At 46.1% G+C, this 20,680-nt stretch overlaps 1 protein-coding gene across 2 annotated transcripts in view; it reads left to right on the top strand.

Annotated features, from left to right (window-relative positions):
• Positions 1-20,680, top strand: part of UNC80 (unc-80 homolog, NALCN channel complex subunit) — a 175,350-nt gene that overhangs the window by 16,876 nt on the left and 137,794 nt on the right. For both annotated transcript variants that reach the window (XM_026647781.1, XM_026647782.1), the window contains exons 5-8: positions 1,216-1,339; positions 4,911-4,984; positions 5,813-5,952; positions 18,026-18,287. In XM_026647781.1, coding sequence (XP_026503566.1) covers positions 1,216-1,339; positions 4,911-4,984; positions 5,813-5,952; positions 18,026-18,287 — 600 coding nt within the window. The remainder of the gene's footprint in view (positions 1-1,215; positions 1,340-4,910; positions 4,985-5,812; positions 5,953-18,025; positions 18,288-20,680) is intronic.

Consider the following 20,680-nt stretch of genomic DNA (forward strand, 5'->3'; position numbering starts at 1 on the left):
CTTGCAGAGGACACTCCTGTTAATACACCCCAGAATATTAGTCTTTTTCACAATTGCATCACGTTGTTGATTATGAATTTGTGATCCTCTCTAACCCCCAGATCCTTTTCAGCAATACTACTGCCTAGCCAGTTATTCCCCATTTTGCATTTGTGTATTTGATTTTTCCTTCCTGTATGTAGTACTTTGCATTTGTCTTTATTGAATTGCATCTTGTTGATTTCAAATTCTCCAATTTGTCAAGGTCATTTTGTATTCTAATCCTGTCCTCCAAAGCGTTTACAACCCCTTCCAGATTGGTGTTATCTACAAATTGTATAAGCATACTCTCCACTCCATTAACCAAATCATTATTGGAAATTTTGAATAGTACTGGACCCAGGACAGACCTCTGCAGGATCCCACTAGAAACAACATTGACAGTGAACCATTGATTACTACTCTTTGAGTACAGTGTTTTAACCAGTTGTACACCCATCTTTTACTAAAAGTATAGTACCTTAAGTAAAAGTATCAAAAGTAATTCCAATGATATGAGTAAGGGTTTTAGAACTGGGCAGACACTAAGGCAAGAATATCCAAAGTGAAGCACCTGCATCAATATTTAGCACCTACATAAGTGGCCTGATTATCAGAGGTGTTGAGTACCTGCCGCTCTCATTGAAATCAGTGAGTCCTGAGGACATGAGCCCCTCACTGGTTCAGAGCTGGAGCAAGGATTGTGGAATTTAGCTCAGTCTGGTTGACTCCCATTCATGGTTAAGAAATGCCTTTCTGTCCAGGGGCATTGTAGGAAAAGGGAGCTTAAAGGAAAGATTTACATACTAAATGATCTAAAGCAATAAGCAGAATAATGAGTACAAAGGATTTTGCTGCAATGGTAGGTAGGTTTTTCAGTAGTAGCAGAGATCCTGGAAAACACAGGTTTTGATCAGTATAACTGTGGTCTGGGCACAAAGGCCCTTTACTTAGCTTTGTACTGAGAATTCCACGTTGCTTTATTACTAGACCATTGGGTAGGTATTTATGCCTTCTTTGAATAGTTACAGTAGTGACCTTTTGACTTATTGCACACAAACAGGGTGTGATCATTGTTGTTGCTTTCAAGGTCCATGTCACAGTAGGAGGGACATCAGCACACACAGAAAACAATGCTCTTCTGTGACAGCCTGACTAATCCACATATGGTATGATGATCCCATTGTGTCTTTCTAGGAGTCTGACCTGACTTTTCGGCTGGCCAGTGGCCTTGTTATTTGGCAACCCATGTGGGAGCACAGGCAGCCTGAGGTTTCTGCCTTCACCGCTCTGGTAAAGCCAATCAGGAACATTATTACAGGTGCGTGACTTTGCTGTGTAGTCACAGATGTTAAGCATCGGAAATTCTCTTCCTTGTGGTACGGTTATCTGAGCCCCATTTGCCATGCGTGCAGGATCTGTGTACAGTCCTGTGTTTTTGTTTTATTTTTGTGCCTTACCAAAATAAACCCTCTCTTCATGGCCAAGTCTACATGCAGAAATGGCACCGATTTTAACTAAATTTAACCTATTTAGATAAACTGGTACAACTGCTGAATGTAGAGAAGCCCTCAGTCCAATTCCCATTAAAACTAATGGGACAAAATCATCCTGACATAATAAGATGAGTCTCCCATTAACGTCAATGGGAGCTGCACCATTTACACCAGGATCAAAATCAATTCAATCAGATTTATTGCTATGGTTACCCAATTTTTAGTCTCTCTACTCTTAGTCCTGGTCTACCCATACAAATTGCACCAGTTTAACTAAAGGCGCAATTTTAATCCATCTTGATTAAATCAATGCAACTTTGTGTGTGGACTCTCTTACATGGGTTTGAATCTGTTTTATATACATTTAACCTGCATTTGTTTTACTAAATCAGTTTAACATCACACCTTTATTTAAACTGGTACAATTTCTGTGTGTTGACAAGTAAGTAAATGTATATGATAGAAGTGTCAGACCTGTATTGATACTACTTCTCATGTAATGCCCTGTATCTACTGTAATGCCAGCTGACTTAATCTCAGGGCTGGTCCACACTACCCGCCTAATTCGGCGGGTAGAGATCGATCTTCTGGGATCGATTTATCGCGTCTCATCTGGACGCGATAAATCGATCCCAGAAGCGCTCCCCCATCGACTGCGGAACGCCTGCTCGCCGAGAGGAGGAAGCGCTGTCGACGGGGGAGCCTGCCTGCGCCGCGTGGACCCGAAGTAAGTACTTTTAGTTCGATATAGGAAACGTCGACTTCAGCTACGCTATTCTCGTAGCTGAAGTTGCGTTTCCTATATCGATCCCCCGCCCCAGTGTGGACCAGCCCTCAGAAGCCTAATCATACAGGCTTCCTATATATGAGAGAAAAAGAAAAAAAGTCTCATAGTAGATTCTAAACTGGTGTAAATTGTATTTCTGTTTACTTTAGCGGAGCTACACCAGCTGAGGAGTTGAACCATACATTTTAAATTGCCCTTAGATTAAAATAAATCCTTTAATATTTCCTGTAGATTTTATCTCTGTGGAATATTTTAAAATTACAGGAATAATTTGAATCCTTGGACAATATTTTAAGACTCTTTCCCTCAATGCCATCAATATTTGCATAAATTTAGAAGGAAGCTAGATCATTTCCTGTCAATTTCACACGTCTGTTTCCACGTACACGTTTCTAAGAAGAAGTAGAGACAGTGTTTGGCAACAGCTTGATGCTGATGAGGAAAATACAGAGGCTAGCAGCCACATACTATTGGTAGCAAAGGGATAGTCAATGATACAGATGCTCTTCCTAACCCAAATCCTGATTTTGTAGTATTATAATAACATGGGATTGTTTCAAAAGGCCTAGCCAAGATGATGACGTAGGATCTTGATCTGATCTCGCATGCTTCAGTGTAGTTGCTCCTTATTTACATCAGCATAAATGAGATACGAATCAGCTCTTTATGGTTCCCCAAGTCCTTGTATGTCTTTTGAGTCCAGATCCTCAAAAGTTTGTAAGCGCCTAACTCCAACTGATTTCAGGGTATATGTAGAGTATATGCAGGTATTGAAATAAATTGAAGTTAAGAGACTAAATACCTTATAAGATCTGGGCCTTTGTCCTCACTTATACCCTGTTAAGTATTTTTTCGTCCTGGAGGTGCAACACAAAATCTCAGCTCAGTATCTTTCTCAAAGGGTCTGATGCAAAGTCCACTGAGATCAATGAGAGTCTCTTTCCACTGATTTCAGTGGGCTTTGGTTCAGGCCCTAACATGACTTCAGTGGTTGATTCTGACATATAAAATGTTACATTTTGAAAACGTTCACCATGAAGTTGACCAAACATTGGATTTTTTTTTTTTAATCCCATGGAAAATTACAACATCTTGACAGTTGTTTTCATCCTGAATTGGGAAGAACAGTAAAAATCTGAAATTTTTCATGAAGTCAAAAATTCCAATTTGGAAATGTCAAAACATTTCATATTGAGTCAGTTTGACATTAAGTTGCATCTGCCATGGTTCCTCATGGGAATGGTAGTTAAGATGCTTCATGCCCCCATTCTTATCTATGGGCTGTACTCCCTGGCCAGACTACCTCTCCCAGGATACAACACAAACTCCCATGAGTCATGTGGCTCCATCAGAGAGGAGACCGAAGTTCATCCTGGTAGTAGTAGTCTGGCCAAGGAGCCTGTCATAACTATAAAGGGAAGGGTAACAACCCTCCTGTATACAATACTATAAAATCCCTCCTGGCCAGAGGCACCAGAATCCTTTTACCTGTAAAGGGTTAAGAAGCTCAGGTAACCTGGCTGACACCTGACCCAAAGGACCAATAAGGGGACAAGATACTTTCAAATCTTGGGAGGGGGAAAGGCTTTTGTTTGTGCTCTTTGTTTTGGTGGTGTTTGCTCTTGGGACTAAGAGGGACTGGACATCAACCCATGTTCTCCAAATCTTTCTGAACAAGTCTCTCATATTTCAAACAAGTAAGTAACAGCCAGGCAAGGCGTATTAGTTTATCTTTGTTTTCTCAACTTGTGAATTTTACCTTTGCTACAGGGAAGTTTATCCCTGTTTTGTTGTAACTTTGAAACTAAGGCTAGAGGGGGTTCCTCTGGGGTCTTTGAATCTGATTACCCTGTAAAGTTATTTTCCATCCTGATTTACAGAGATGATTTTTACATTTTCTTTTAATAAAATCCTTCTTTTAAGAACCTGACTGATTTTTCCATTGTCCAAAGACCCAGGGGTTTGGGTCTTTGATCACTTTGTAACCAATTGGTTAGGATATTATTCTCAAGCCTCCCCAAGAAAGGGGGTGTAAGGGTTTGAGGGGATATTTTGGGGGAAGAGGAACTCCAAGTGGTCCTTTCCCTGTTTCTTGTTAAATCACTTGGTGGTGGCAGCATACCAGGTTTTAACCTAGCTGGTAGAAATAAGCTTAGGGGGCTTTCATGCGGGTCCCCACATCTGTACCCTAGAGTTCAGAGTGGGGAAGGAACCCTGACAGAGCCCAACCCATGAGAGAACTGGAGCATGAAGCACCTGAACTACAGCGCCCTTGAGTTACTGTGGCACACTAGACAGATGCAATTTAATGTCAAACTGTCTTGGAATGAAATGTTTCAGTTCAGCTCAACAAACCAAAATTATTTTGCAAGGGGCACCAATTCCCCCAGGAAATTTTGATTTTGTGATAACTGTGCTTCCTGTGCCAAAAAAAAAAAAAATCAACAGAAAATTGCCAGCCAACTATAATTTCCAACAGGTGTAGCTAACGTCTAGTAATGTTACAGTGAGGGGAGTGCCATTTTTTACAATAGCAAATAGCTTATTTGTTTGATGAATACAACATGTGCATTACATTTTTTAAATTTCTCTTTTTATTTTCATCCCAGCCAAGAGAAGTTCTCCTACTAGCAACCAGAGCCTGTCTTGTGAATCCCCTAATCTGGACACTGGACACACAGAGGTGGGCCTGTGGCTAGACAAGCAAGAGTGGGGAGCTGTGGGGAGATATTTTTTTTAAATTGATGGGGTGGAGAAGGGGTCTTTTGCAGGGAATTTTGGAATGACAGTTGCAGTTACTATGCAGGTCTCCAAAGCCTCTTAATGCTTTTATTGAATTGTGTGTTTTATAATTGGTTTTATCATTTCCAAGGCCTACCCCCTGCAAAGAATGAGGTTGGGGCCCAGGGCAAAGAAACAATATAAAGCTTACAGAACCTATATAAAAGGAGAAAACAAGCCATCATCAATATTGTAAAGACACATGGCAGAGCTAAGAAGAGAGGGCCAGTGCCCTCCATTTTCATTTAAATAAACACACCTTTTTGGATGATTTGGAGCCATCAAGGTGTGCACTATCCAGCCTAAATTACTGCATGTTCAAATTGCTGTTATCCTCTGCCCTCCCTTCCCCCATATTATTAATATTATTAATAATAATTAATAACAACAACATATCATCACTTGTAATGTCTTATCTTGCATTAGGCCCTGACCTTGAAAGCAACAAATAACTTTCCATTGAAGTAAATGGAACTCCATGCAGGTTTAAGGGTCTGCCCAGGTGGAATAGTTTATAGGACTGGGGCCTTAGTTTATACACTGTCTGGAATGAAAACCATGTGTTTGCATGGTGTCTAGGACATTGGAGCCCCAATCCTGATCGAGTCCCCTCAATGCTATCTTAGTATAAATAATACTATTATATAAGTACTCATCATAGTAAGAGGGCTAATGTGGAAGATCCAAATCCGTTTTTAAACTTATTTCTCTATACTGAAAATATCCTAAGGGACTTCAGGTGGTGTGTGAAACAGCCCAGCCAGATGCTGTGCCTCCCAGGGCCACTGTTTCAGGCTGTCATCGGGGAAACTCCTTTGATGGAAGTGTGTCATCCCAAACATCCCAAGACAGAGGACCTCCTCTTTCCAGGTACAGAATCCTGCGAAAACCTATGTTGGTATAACTTTCTGGGGAGTGTGTGTTACAGGTCCCCTCTGCCCAATCCCCAAAGGATATAAGTCTTATAGTCCCAACTAAAGAGCCTTGTCTCTTCAGCTGAAACTCTAACCGCTCATGCTTTCCGTTCAGTTGCCGGTGTGTCATCTGAGATGGTGGTTGTCACACTGATTTTATTCCATCTAATTTACAGGACTGCCCAGCTGGCCGTTAGGATAGCAACTATAGAGAAATGGGGACAGAGTAGAGGACAAGGCCCTTTTATATGTTGGAGTTTGTTGATTTAAAAAACAAACAAACTTTAGGTTCATTGCTCCTTGGCTGGGCACGTCCTCTGCGGCTTGATTTGTCTTGGCTGCCCTCTGGGCAATTCTCTTTCCCTGTGTGGCAGAGTATTTCTGTACCTCTCCTCCCTTTTAGTGCTGCTTGGCCACTACCTCCATTTCCCCTTCTTCACATACAACTGTTCAGTTCACTTACTGCAGGCTGGCTGGCAGGGAGGCAAAAGAACAACTACTCAAATCTCTTCTCAGCCAGCCTTGAAGGGCTTAGGCAAAGATTTTAAAATGCAGGAGCCTAAATTTAACCTCCTTAATTTGTATCTGGGGGAGATAAAGGTACAGCCAGATTTTCAGAAGGGCTGAGCACACATCAGCTCCCATTAGGGTTTGTGAATCCTCAGCACTTTTGAAAATCTGACCATATTTTTCTTAGGCCTGGTCTACACTAGGCTTTTATGTCGACTTTAGCGCCGTTATATCGAATTAACCCTGCACCCGTCCACACCAGGAAGCCATTTAGTTCGACATAAAGCTCTCTTTAAATCGATTTCTGTAATCCTCCCCAACGAGAGGATTAGCGCTAAATTCGACATGGCCATATCGAATTAGGCTAGGTGTGGATGGAAATCGACGGTAATAGCTCCGGGAGCTATCCCACAGTGCACCACTCTGTTGACGCTCTGGACAGCAGTCCGAGCTCGGATGCTCTGACCAGCCACACCCCCGGGAAAATTTGAATTCATTTTCATTTTCCTGTCTGGGCAGTTTGAATCTCAGTTCCTCTTTGGACATCGAGGGGAGCTCAGCAGCAGTGGCAACTATGCAGAGCTCTCCAGCAGAGATGGCCGTGCAATCTAATAGAAAGAGGGCCCCAGCATGGACTGATCGGGAAGTCTTGGATCTCATCGCAGTGTGGGGCGATGAGTCCGTGCTTTCAGAGCTGCGCTCCAAAAGAAGGAATGCTAAGATCTACGAGAAGATCTCCAAAGCCATGGCAGAGAGAGGCTACAGCCGGGATGCAACGCAGTGCCGCGTGAAAATCAAGGAGCTGAGACAAGGCTACCAAAAAACAAAAGAGGCTAACGGACGCTCCGGATCCCAGCCCCACACATCCCGTTTCTACGAGGCACTGCATTCCATCCTGGGAGCGGCCGCCACCACTACCCCACCCCTGACCGTGGACTCCGAGGATGGGATCATGTCCGCGGCCGGTTCCTCGTCGGACATGACAGCGGACGGGGAAGATGAAGAAGGAGATGAGGAGGACGAGGCAGTCGACAGCGCTGGCACCGCTGAGTTCCCCGACAGCCAGGAGCTCTTCATCACCCTTACCGAGATCCCGTACCAACCGTCCCCATCCCTTACCCCGGACACAGAATCAGGGGAAGGATCAAGCAGTAAGTGCTGTAAACATGTAAACATTTATTTAAAACAGAACGGTAATATTTATACTATTAACAATGTACATTTATAAAAGTTCTGTAAACTAGTAAAAAAATAATCAGGTACAAAACAGGAATATTTACAAAGGTAACAAATGGGTTTTCATGATTTCTCTGGCTTGGGCTCTTCTCAATTTAGTCCCAAGTGTTTTAAAAAATTTTCACAATGTCCGTTACTGCATGATTCCCAGGCCCAAGACGCTCCACTCCATAGTCCCAGTGCACCTACGCGAAAATCCGGTCAATGTGGCCGGGGATCGACGAGAAATCCTCGTAGGAGAACTCCTCGTAGGTCTCGTGGAGGTAGAGCTCAAGCCTGTTGATCAGGTTCCGGGGTAGGGCGATCTTAGTGGGCCCTCCGTGGTAGCAGACATGCCCCCTCCACGCCACAATCAAGTACTCCGGGATCATGGCCCGACATAGCATGGCGGCATACGGCCCCGGTTTCTGCATGCTTTCCCGCAGCATGCGTTCTCTCTGGGTGTCCGGGATCCTCAGGAGGGTGATGTCGCTCATGACGCCCTGCTTTGAATTAGGGAGGGGAATGTTAGTATTGGGACTGCTTTACAGCCACGCGGTGGAGGGAGAGGGGCAGCATACAGGGATCTTTCCCTGGGACAGCCGCGAGGGGGTGGGACAGGGGCAGAGTTGATGCTGTCCTGATTGCTGGCAGCAGAGACTGGCATTGCTTTCAATGTGAAAGGAGGCCAGTGCTACTGCTGGAGTTTTAAGCAGCCACAAGTCTGCGGCTTACCATTATTGCCCGCTCCAGAAGTTCAGGTCTCCAGCCACAGTTCTCTGAACAGTCCAAGACCTCCGCAAGTCCACAGGCACTGAAGGCGACGGCCGAAAATTCGACCTTGTCCTGAGTGCGCATGTGAGAGGTGCAGTGCATGGTCTTGTTCACAGAGAAAGACTAGGTTCTTTGTATACAATTTCATTTATCTGTCTCAGGAATTCACTCCCTTTTCACAATTCACACAGACACATCTGCGACTGTCTCCCAACCCAGCCTGTCAGCACACTCCCAGAGGCTAGCGCAGATTAGGCGGAGGAAGAAGAAGACGCGTGAAGACATGTTCTCAGAACTAATGGACTGCTCCCGAGCCCAGGCAGCCCAGCAGACACAGTGGAGGGAGAACTTGTCACAAATGCACCGAGCAGTCATGGAACGGGAGGAGAGGTGGCGTCAGGAGGACCAACAGGCTACTGAAAAGCTGCTTGGACTAATGAGGGAGCAAACGGACACGCTCCGGCGCCTTGTGGATGTTCTGCAAGACCGGAGGCAGGAGGACAGAGCCCCGCTGCAGTCTATCTGTAACCGCCCTCACCCGCCACCAAGTCCCACACCACCCTCACCCAAACTCCAAAGAAGGAGGGGCGGCAAGGGCCGTTAAAACTTTCAGTCAACCCCTGCAGACTGCTCTAGCACTAGAAGGCTGACATTCCCCAAAATTTCATAAGTCCTTTCCCACCCACCTCACAGAAGCCCCCGTCCAAGTTTCACACCCCACGTTTCATGTCTGGTTCGCAATAAAATGTTTGTTTCTCTCCATTACTGTTTCAGTCAGGTTCTTTTGAGGGAGAGTCTGTCTGGAGGGGGGCAAGGGGCTTGGTAATTGGGCAGGACAGTGACCTTTAGCAGGGTACAGAGGCGGTGTCAGGTCCAGCATCAGGACACATACACAGTGCAGTCACTGGTTACCGTGGTCAGTCTGGGAGGTGTTTTTCATGTTCTCCATTGAAATAACCAGTCCACCAGTGCGGAGCCTGTCATTCCGGGAGTTTAGAAGCATCATTTGCATCAGAACACTGAACCCGCCCCCCGCCACAGTCTGCGTCCCCGGTTTAAAATATTCCCGCGAAAACAGCAATACAGACAACGCTGTTCATTAACAAAATCGAAATGATTTTATTTTTTGGGAAGGGGAAGGGGGTGAAGGGGGTATGTAACTGGAGAGGATAGTCAAAATGAACTGGGTAAAGAAACGGGGGCAGGTTCAGCTTCTCTGTCCACAAACTGAAAAGTCACTGGTTGCCCTGCTCACTCAGGAACCTAGCTTTCAAAGCCTCCCGGATGCACAGGGCGTCCCGCTGGGATCTTCTAATGGCCCGGCTGTCTGGCTGGACGTAATCAGCAGCCAGGCTATTTGCCTCTAGCTCCCACCCCGCCATAAAGGTCTCCCCCTTGCTCTCACATAGATTGTGGAGCACACAACAAGCTGCAATAACGATGGGGATATTGGTTTCACTGAGATCACAGCGAGTGAGTAAGCTTCTCCATCTCCCTTTGAGACGGCCAAAAGCACACTCCACCACCATTCTGCACTTGCTGAGACGGTAGTTGAACAGTTCTTTTTCTGTGTCCAGGGCGCCAGTATAGGGCTTCATGAGCCAGGGCATTAGCGGGTAGGCTGGGTCCCCGAGGATGACTGTAGGCATCTCCACATCCCCAAGAGTTATTTTGTGGTCTGGGAAGTAAATACCTTCCTGCAGCCGTCTAAACAGACCAGAGTTCCTGAACACGCGAGCGTCATGAACCTTGCCCGGCCATCCGACGTAGATGTTTGTAAACCGTCCCCGATGGTCCACCAGTGCTTGCAGCACCATTGAAAAGTAGCCCTTTCTATTGATGTACTGGCTGGCCTGGTGGTCCGGTCCCAGGATAGGGATGTGAGTCCCATCGATAGCCCCTCCGCAGTTTGGGAATCCCATCGCGGCAAAGCCATCTATGATGACCTGCGCGTTTCCCAGGGTCACTACCTTTGGGAGCAGTACCTTCACGATTGCCTTGGCTACTTGCATGACAACAACCCCCACGGTAGATTTGCCCACACCAAAGTGGTTCGCGACTGACCGGTAGCTGTCCGGCGTTGCAAGCTTCCAGAGGGCTATGGCCACTCGCTTCTGGACAGTGAGGGCTGCTCGCATGCGGGTGTCCTTGCGCTTCAGGGCAGGGGACAGCAACTCACAAAGTTCGAGGAAAGTCCCCTTCCGCATGCGAAAGTTTCGCAGCCACTGGGATTCATCCCAGACCTGAAGCACTATACGGTCCCACCAGTCCGTGCTTGTTTCCCGGGCCCAGAATCGCCGTTCAACAAAATCCACATGCCCCATTGCCACCGTGATGTCCTGGGCGCTGGGGCTCGTGGTTTCTGACAGCTCTGTGCCACTCTCCGACTTCAGGCTCTCACGGCGGTGCCGTAGCCTCCTCGCCCGATTTCTCTGCATCTGCCTCAGGGAAAGGTGTATGATAAGCTGCGAGGTGTTGAGAACGGCCACAAGTGCAGCGATGGTCGCAGCGTGATCCATGATCGCAGTGCTGTGGCGTCCGCGCTGTCACTGACCAGAAAAGTGCGCGAACTGATTTCCCGCCGGCGCTTTCATGGAGGGAGGGAGGGCGTTAGTGACGGACGGATGACGACAAATTTTTTTTACCCAGAAGGCATTGGCGGATCGACCCAGAATTCCGATGGGCAGCGGGGACTGCGGGAACTGTGGGATAGCTGCCCACAGTGCACCGCTTCCAATATCGACGCTCGCCCCCTTAGTGTGGACTCACAAAGTCGAATTACTGTCCTTAGTGTGTCCTTAGTGTGGACACACACGTTCGACTTTGCAATATCGATTCCACATATTCGATTTAAGTAAAATCGAATTACCCTCGTAGTGTAGACATACCCTTAGGCTCCTATTTTTAAAAATGTTGGCCCTCATGTTCAGTTGCACTGGAAAATTTCAAACAAAAACACTCAAGAGTTTCAGAATTTGCTTCACTACAGTAACATTTTATCTCTGTTCCAAAATTTCTCTGATTCCAAAAACAACTCCCAACTATTTTCTCGAAATACGTATTATTGATATATCTTGTCACCTGCTTCAATGGGTAAAAACATTCTTTACGGACCTGATCTAGTTGGGAGTCTTTCTGTTGACTTCAGTGGGTTTTGTGTCAGGTCCTGTATAAATTCTGGGTTTTTATTTCATTGTATTAACGTTACCTGGGAAAACTAAGTCATCTGTTACTTCTGAGTATTATCTTACTAAATGTAAACTGTTCCTCATGTACGCCATTGTTCAGCGTGCATACATGCACCCATAAAAAGTAAGGGAGCAGGCAACCTTTTAGAAGACTGAATCAGGTGATCAGTTCATCCAGCTCAGTCTGGTGGTTGCTATGGAGATGAAGCTTTCGACAGGCTTTGTAGAGAGCGTCACTAATGTCTCCTCATTTGGAGAACTCATTGATCAATTAAAACTGAACAGGGAGTTTTGGTTGCCAAGCAACAGACAATTCAGAAACAAATGTTATTTACTCCTGTTATCAACAGCCACAGTATTCCTTTGTCCTTGGGCCCACGGCTGGACAAAATAGCCACCCACTCACCCTGCAATTACCAGTCAACAAGTACCTGATTAAATGTCCACAGGGTTTAATTCAAAGCGAAGCAAACGATTTTAAATTCTGTTTCTTGGTAACTCATTCAGCAAGCCTCGAGTTTACTCCTCTGATCCCGGATAAATATCCCCGCTCCATTCAGTGAAGTTCTTCATTTCAATGGAACCGTTACATTAGTAAAACCCCAGCCATTTATTCTGCAGCTGGCTGTCAGTCTCTGCCTTGGAAATAGACTTTGCAAGCAGGGCTTGAATGATAAATATTTCAGAAGAACAATCCTTCTTTTGCGCTAGATTGTGAACTGGAGTTCATGCTCATGTAAGGGAGTATGAGAGAATACAGATCCCCTTACACTCCAGTAGGGGCTCCCTAGACCTGGGGTCTGATCGCAGAGGAATAAGCAGAGAAAGATGCATAACCTTTCTACAAGAGGGTGGGTATAGGTAGAGTCCTGGCTTCATCCTCTGTGCTTGCTGGTCAGTGCAGCTGAGCTGGTCTGGGAGATATTGGCAGACAGATTTTATTTTTCTTTGGGATAATTCTTTTTCTGGGATGCTGCTGGAGTGGTGCAGCAACCCTTTGTCCAGGCTGTCCTTCTGATCCAGTCTTTGTTTTCTCCTCATGTGCATTTCACTCGTTTCTCTCTTTGCAATGTTTCGAGAAGGGTGTATGATGGGACCCCTGATGTCAGTCTGGTGGGAAAGGTGTTTTTAAATTATCACGATTTTCTTTTTTGTTCTTTTATTTAAAGTCTTTTTTAAATAACCCCACATTTTATCTTGACTGCAGCATTAGTGGAAACATTTGAACTGTAGACTGAAGATAGCAATATATGCCAATACGTAAGGTCTAGTTTTCAAAAGTCAGTGCCTTTAAAAAAGGCCTAGAGGAAGTCTATGGTGTCCTCCATTGACAGAGGCTGGCAGCAAACCATCTCCTGCAGATTTGCTTAGACATTTTGAGTTCTGAATGAACACATTTCTCTGAGATGAATCCTTCCCAGCCACCCCATCTGCAAATGTGTCCCAGGAAGAAACTGCCAACCTACCCTGATTGCAGGTGGGGTTAGCATTGCAAACCTTTTGCTCAACCCTACTTAACTGGATATCTAAAAACCTGCATTTGAATGCTCAAATTGGCTTATATTATTTTTATTATTATTTGTATTATGCTAGAGCCTCGGCGCCCCAGTCATGGACTAAGACCCCGTTGTGCTAGGTGCTGTACAAACAGAACAAAAAGACAGTGCCTGTCCCAAACAGCTTACAATCTTAGGGCTTGTCTACATGAATATTTAGTTTGCAGCAAGGTTGGCTTTGAATCTATCCCGCACTAGCCTGCCACAGACTGACCATCCATGTGGACCCAGCTGATGCACATTAACAGTTCTAGTCCTGCGTCAGCAGAGCCCCCATGGCAGCTTGCCTGCAGCAGGCTAGTGTGGGGTAGATTCACACCCCAGCTTGCAGTAAACTAACTGTTAATTTAGACAAACTCTACTATAAGACAAGAGACAACAGCTGGATACAGACAGACTGCATAGGGAGTACAAGGAAACAAGGAGACAATATTGGTCAGCCTGATAGGCAGTGTTCCCAGCACACCAGCAATCTAACTCTGTCAAGTGTCTTGTATCCAGTTAGGCTGTAATCCAGCAAAGCACTGAAGCGTGTATGTAACTTTAAGCACTAGCACAGTCCCACTGAAGTCAATGGATTGTGGCTGCTCAATATTAGGCTGGGTGTCCAAATGCAGATACAGTAACTTCTCATTTAAAGTTGTCCCGGTTAACGTTGTTTCGTTGATGATCAATTAGGGAACATGCTTGTTTAAAGTTGCGCAGTGCTCCCTTATAACGTTATTTGGCAGCCGCCTGCTTTGTCCACTGCTTGCAGGAAGAGCAGCCCGTTGGAGCCAGCTGGTGGGGGCTTGGAACCAGGGTGGACCGTAGTGTGACCAGATGTCCCGATAAAATGGGGACTGTCCTGATATTTAACCATTTGTCCCGCGTCCCGATCAATGTACGATCAGGACGCCATTTGTCCCGATAGTCGGGTAAGGAGGCAAGCGGGATGGAGGCGCTGACCCCGTGGGTGCTCCGGGGCTGGAGCACCCACGGGGAAGAATTGCAGCCAAGCTCCCCCCTCCTCACCTCCTTCCTCCCCCCTCCTCCCAGCGCGCTGTATCCCTGCTCCTCCCCCACTCCAGCACTTCCCGCCGCCTAACAGCTCTTTGGTGACGCTTAATGCTTTCCAGGAGGGAGGGGGGAGGAGCAGGGACGTGGCGCGCTCAGGGGAGGAGGTGGAGAAGAGGCAGGGCAGGGGCAGGGACTTGGGGAAAGGGGGTGGAATGGGGGCAGGGTGAGGGTGGTGCAGAGGCGGGAAGAGGCGGGGGGTGGGCGAGCACCCACCCAGCAGAGGGGAAGTCTGTGCCGTAGGGGTGAGTGGCGGGCGGGGGGGGTGAAGAGGCTAGCGGCGAGCAGCAGGTGGGCGTGGAGGTGGGAGGGGGACTGAGGAGGGACGCAGCAAGCCAGCGGCAGGCTAGGAGATGAGGAAGGGCACGTGGGGGGGCAAGCGGGGAGGGGGCGGGACCTGGGGCAGAGTGGGGCTGGAGCCTAGGAGGAGTGGGGGTGGACTGTGGGCAGGGCTGATGGCACCCTAGTGTGTCCTGATATTTTAGTGTGGTGATCTGGTCACCCTAGTGGACCGGCAGCCCCCCTAAGTTCCCGCCCAGCAGGCTACCAATTGCCGGCAGTTCAGCTGTCCCTCCCCCCACTGCCATGTGCTGCTCCTGCCCTCTGCCTTGGAGCTGCTCCCGGGAGCCTCCTGCTTGCTGTGCAGGCGGAGGGGACGAGGAGGGCTAATGTCAGGGTGTCCCCCTCCCCCTTGCTCATGCCCCCCACTTACCCCTTCTCCATATAGAGCAGGGTGGGGACAGACGGAGAGAGCTTGCTGGCCGCAGCTGCTGTCTCAACTTCCTGATCGACTTAAAAAGACAATGTACTTAGAGTGGGGTCAGTGTGGGGCAATGTGCCTCTCTCTCTCTCCCAAACACAGGGTGTGTGTCTCTGTCTCTGCCATGCTGTCTCCCCTCCCTCCATTCCTGCTGCCTTGTAGCATGTGAGGCTACATTAACAACAGTGTGTTAACCCTTGAGGGCTCAGCCAAATGCTAGTTCATCATTTTAAGGCATTCCCTGGGAAATATCCCACCCTCTTCCACTCTCTGACTCCACCACCTCAACCAAGCTTCACAATCATCATCGCTGTCTACCAGTATTAAATTGTTTGTTTAAAAGTTATACTCTGTGTATGTGTGTATATATATAATAGCTTTTTGACCGGTGAAAAAAAATTCCCTGGAACCTAACCCCCCCATTTACATTAATTCTTATGGGGAAATTGGATTCACTTAACATCGTTTCGCTTAAAGTCGCATTTTTCAGGAACATAACTATAACGTTAAGCGAGGCGTTATTGTATGGATATCCTGCCTGGGTGCCTGTCTTTGAAAGCCTGCCTCCTCATGTGGCTCTGTAGACCTGTCAATATTAATGGTAAAAATTGTTGGCTGCTGTTGTGATTTGTCCCAGGTGCACGAGAACATCATTCATGAGGCAGTTATTGATTCTCTTGTGTGTTATGGAAAGTTTTAAAATGTAACAAGTACTCAATTCACACAATTATGCTTCTAGAATGGCATCCAGAAATCTTCTAGGTTATGAAATTGAACAGATCTGTGGTTTGATGTGGTATCTCCATACACAGAGGGAGATCAATCATGTTCACCCAGGTCCCATTATGGCAATGTGGGGCTCAAGGTCTACCACAGCACAGGCTCCCCACCTCTTGACCCTGCCCTGCCCTGGCACTATGACTCCATCTGCTACTTGGAGTGATGCTGGCAGGAGACCCCCCTTCCCACCAAGAAGGCAGGGTTAGCAGCAAGGGGGTCCCCCAGTACTTACCTCTACTGCTGGATGTTTGTATAGGTGGGGGGACAGGTTTGCTGCACTTTTCTTCCCTTGTGAGTGCTCTGCTGGGATAGTGTTGGTCAAGGCCCCGCATAGCAATGGGTCTTGGAGTTAACTCCCCATAGGGGTGACTGGGATAGTTCACCCTTCTCAGAGCTGTTGTTTCATGCTGTCTGCAGATTCAGGCAGACATCACTGTATCAGTTACACTGAAATCAAATTTTCAAGCTTTCCTTTGCAACTATGAGGGCTAGAATGTTTCTGATGAAAGCTGAAATTCTGATATGAATGCCTCCCCCAGGTGCTGGGGCACTAAGCACAGGCCTGGAGTTCCTATTCCTTAACATGGACCTGATTGTTCTCAGTACCATAGAATTTTGCCAGCAAATACTGTTGCATCATGGGCAAAAAGTTCCTTTGGGGCCACACCTAGTTTGTAGATTCTCAGTGAGAGAGGATTTGGGGCTTACACTTGTGCTTGAGAAGATAACAACAATATAATTTAATACTTTCTGATGGTTTTACTGAAAAAAGAACCTTGCATGTGTGTGAGTGAGAATTCATGGATAGCAGCAGCTCAGTGAAAGAACCAGGGCTCGTCCTTTGAGACTCAGTAGTTTGTTCTTTTCTCTCTGTCCAGTACATTCAAGTCTGGAAACAAAAATACCAGGGCTGTTTCACACTAAAAAACATATCAAAAGAACCTTCAGGAAGTGACACCACCAAAAGCAGCCAGGAAACTTGTAGGGAAAGGTGAAATATGTCATGTTTTCTAGTACCCAGGGGCAAAAAGGGAGTTCATCTTATATAGCAGTAGCACTTACTCACATGAGAGCCACCAGATCCATTTCAATTAGTTGAAGTGATTATTTTACTGGGCATCCCCAGCACGCTGCCATTTCTTTTAGTAACACCTGACTGTGTAACCTGCTCCTTCACATGTTACATGTCCTCCCACTAGAGCCTGACCAGCAGGGGTTTGAGTCTGCTACTGATTCTTGCTTGAGGATTTAGTCATTGATCACAAGTGGTAGACGCCTGTGCTTTTAGGCCCTGATTTAGGAGTGCATCTCTGTTCAAGAAGACATCTAAGCACATGCTTAACTAAACATGTGCTTGAGTCTCACTGGGGACTTAAAGTTAAGCACATGCTTAAGTGCTTTCTTGAGCAAGGATGCTTTCCTGAACCAGTGCCTTATCCCTGGATTCAAACCTCTCTGTCAGCCCAAACAGAATCAATTACTTAAGCATCCTGGTAACTGGAAAGTAGCTTAGAGTTCTGCAGATGTGAGGAGAGTGGAAGAGGCCTCAAGACTCTCTCTTTAATGAGCTGGTGGATTTTAAGCCTGTCAGTTGTTGTTAGTGCACTGGAGTCTCTGTGGAGAGTGATAACTTCTGTCTCTTTCTCAGTCTATAACCATTTCTTAGTGGCCGGTAAATGGAGCATCATTAGTGTAGGTCTCTGGGGTGACTTCTGTTCACCAAACTGGAGGGTAGCACAGCAATAGTTTCCGTCTACAAGAGGAAGACTAATTAAGTGGTGCCCTAGAGTGAATGATGAAAAAGCAAACCCTAAGGGTATGTCTACACAGCAATAAAAGGGCCACAGCTGGCATGGGTCAGCTGACTCAGGCTTGCAGGGCTCGGGCTGTGGAGCTATAAAATTCAGCTGAAGTGTTGACATTTGTGCTTGGGCTGGAGCCCGGGCCCTGTAACCTGGCAAGTGGGGGAGGCTCCAGCCTGAGCCTGAACATCTGCACTGCAATTTTTAGTCCTGTGAGCCCAAGTCAGCTGGCCCGGGCTCTGAGACTGTTCCAGGTTTTTTTTTATCGCAGCATAGACCTGCCATAAGTGTCTTTCTGGAAGGAACCTTTAGGCAGAACTCTGCACCTCTAGGGAAAGTATTAGCCCTAGCTGATTTCTAATGCTTCTCCTTTTATTATTTGGAACAGGGTATCATTGGTGATCCCACCATGCCAAAAGTCTCGCTATGCCACCTATTTTGATGTGGCAGTACTGCGCTGCCTGCTGCAGGCACACTGGTCGGAGGAGGGTACACAGTGGTCTCTGATGTATTATCTACAAAGACTGAGACATATGCTGGAGGAGAAGCCAGAGAAGCCACCTGAGCCGGAGACCATGCACCTGCCCAGGCCCCGTAGCAGTTCCATGGTAGCAGCAGCACCCTCTCTGGTGAACACCCACAAAACTCAGGTAAGCGACCATCATTTAAAAGTAATCTTGGTAACTCTTTACAGTCATGGCAGGATTAGTAGTGATTCAGCACTTTGGTTTTAATTATATCATGAATTGTGGGGAAGTCACTTGTAGCGTCGGAAATGTCCATATGTGAATTGCATAGATAGTCTTATTGCACTGGAATTCAGCATTCAGGTCTGATTTAACTATATACCATATTGTTATCCCAAGAGAAACCAAAAGAATACGCATCACAGTCTCAATACAGTACTCTCCTTGAAACAAAAAACAAGACTCAAGACACAAGACCACCTTCTTTAAAACGTTGCAGCAAACACCACACGGTGCGGTTGGAGCACAGCAAAGTACAGACTTTTCAGAGTGTCCATCAAACATAATAGTAGATTGGGACCCGTTATTGTTTCTGTAATGCTGTGCTTTCATATTTACACTGCCCCCCCCGCCCCCCACAGCTGCTTAAAGTAACCACTTGCTGTTGTGCTTGTAATTTCCCGAATGCTAGTGCAATAATAAAGTTGTTGTTCAAAGGTTCTCAGCACAGCAGCAGTGTGGATGGATGTGTTATTTGCATCAGCTAGACATCACACTGGAGGTCTGGAATCAGTGTTTCTGTACATGACAGGAGATCCCCTGGCAATGTAGCAAGATCTGCCTCTCCCAGCTTCACATTCTCAGGTCCTACCTGGTTTTTAAGTACTTTTTCTCCTACAGGAGAGCCCTTTACTCTGTTGTTCTTTATTACCATCTTTGTTAAATCCATATGGTTATTCACAGTTAAATGTAAATGTATTTTACTTTGCTGGTTGGTTGTTTTTTGGGGGGTGGGGACATAGGGGGGTCTTTTGGTCATTGATGTGAGGGTTCCATCCAGGTTTTTTCAAGGTTAGACTAGATTGCCAAAGGTGACTTTCTCATCAGAGTTTCATACATTTTGTCATGCTACATGGAATCGGAGTCCCTCTTAAAATGAAGGTATTTAATAAACAAAGCAGCTACAACTTCCACACAGCTGGAGTTTCAGCTTTGTCTCCCTTATTCACCAGGGACCACTCCCTATCTGGAGCTCTATACAGCAGTGGTTTTCAACCTTTTTTCATTTGCAGACCCCTAAAACATTTCAAATGGAGGTGCAGACCCTTTGGAAATCTTAAGGTATGTCTACACTACAGGATTAATCTGAATTTAGATAATTCGAATTTGGGAAACAGGCTGTATAAATTCGATTGTGCGCGGCCACACTAAGCACATTAATTCGGTTTTTAACCACATTAATTCGGTGGTGTGCGGCCACACTACCCCATTACTTTAACCACAGTAATTCGGTGGTGTGCGGCCACACTAACCCTAATTCGAATTAACAAAATCGATTTAGGCGCTACTCCGCTCGTCGAGGTGGAGTACAGAAATCGATTTTAAGTGCCCTTTAATTCGAATTAACTGGCTCTGTAGTGTGGACGGGTGAAGGGTTAATTCGGATTAACGCAGCTAAATCCGAATTAAAGTCGTAGTGTAGACCAGGCCTTTGACATAGTCTGCGGACCCCCAGAGGTCCGTGGACTGGAGGTTGAAAACCACTGCACATAGCGACATCTAGTGGATGGTTAATATTCCCCAAGTAAACATATTATGCATGAGTATGTCAGTAATTGAGGCAGTTGTGATGGGTTTAGGCTTCTGAGGCACAGAGATGGAAGAAGTCATGTTCTTCTCTGTTTTTCTGCCTACTTGGCATTTCTTTCTCTCTTAGGAAGGGTCTGTGGGCTAAGAAATCATTAACTAGTGAGTGAGTAATGGTGCTAAGCTGAAAAAGCAGGCTAGCAGTATATTTCTTACGTTTATAGCGGGAACCCCATCAAGTTGCATTCTTCCTCTGCTTTTACTTAACTCAAGTTATTCTTTTCCAATAGAAAATCAAGATTTCAGAATAAAGTATTCAGACAGTGCAAATTCAAAATGTCAGCCCTAAATTGGTTCTGAGTTCATGGCCTCCTCTCATTAGGGCTTCATGCTGCAATATAGGGGGGACCTACACTTTTAAAGTAACAGCACTGGGTTTTATGGCACGTTGGTCTTCTTTTCTATCATCTGGTCCTTTTGTCGTCATTAACTGATGTTAGACATGGCAAAAGAAAGAACTGCACAGAAATCAGCTCAGGAACAGGCAAGTAAGTAGGGTTAGTGATGGAGTGCAGAGTGTATAGAAAAGATGCGGGGTTGCCATGTAACCTCTTCCACCTTCCTAAGCCTTAGCATGTCTGTCACACAGACCATTTATATGTGAAATACCATTTAAAATATAATTCTGGTGCCTATCACAGCAAACTAGTTCTGATCAAATGGTTATACTGTTATGTATCTAGAGAGAGAGAGAATCTCAGTTCAGGCTT

The sequence above is a fragment of the Terrapene carolina genome, unplaced genomic scaffold (genome assembly GCF_002925995.2).
Source record: "Terrapene carolina triunguis isolate 2854851 unplaced genomic scaffold, T_m_triunguis-2.0 Scaffold62, whole genome shotgun sequence".
Lineage (NCBI taxonomy): Eukaryota > Metazoa > Chordata > Testudines > Emydidae > Terrapene > Terrapene triunguis.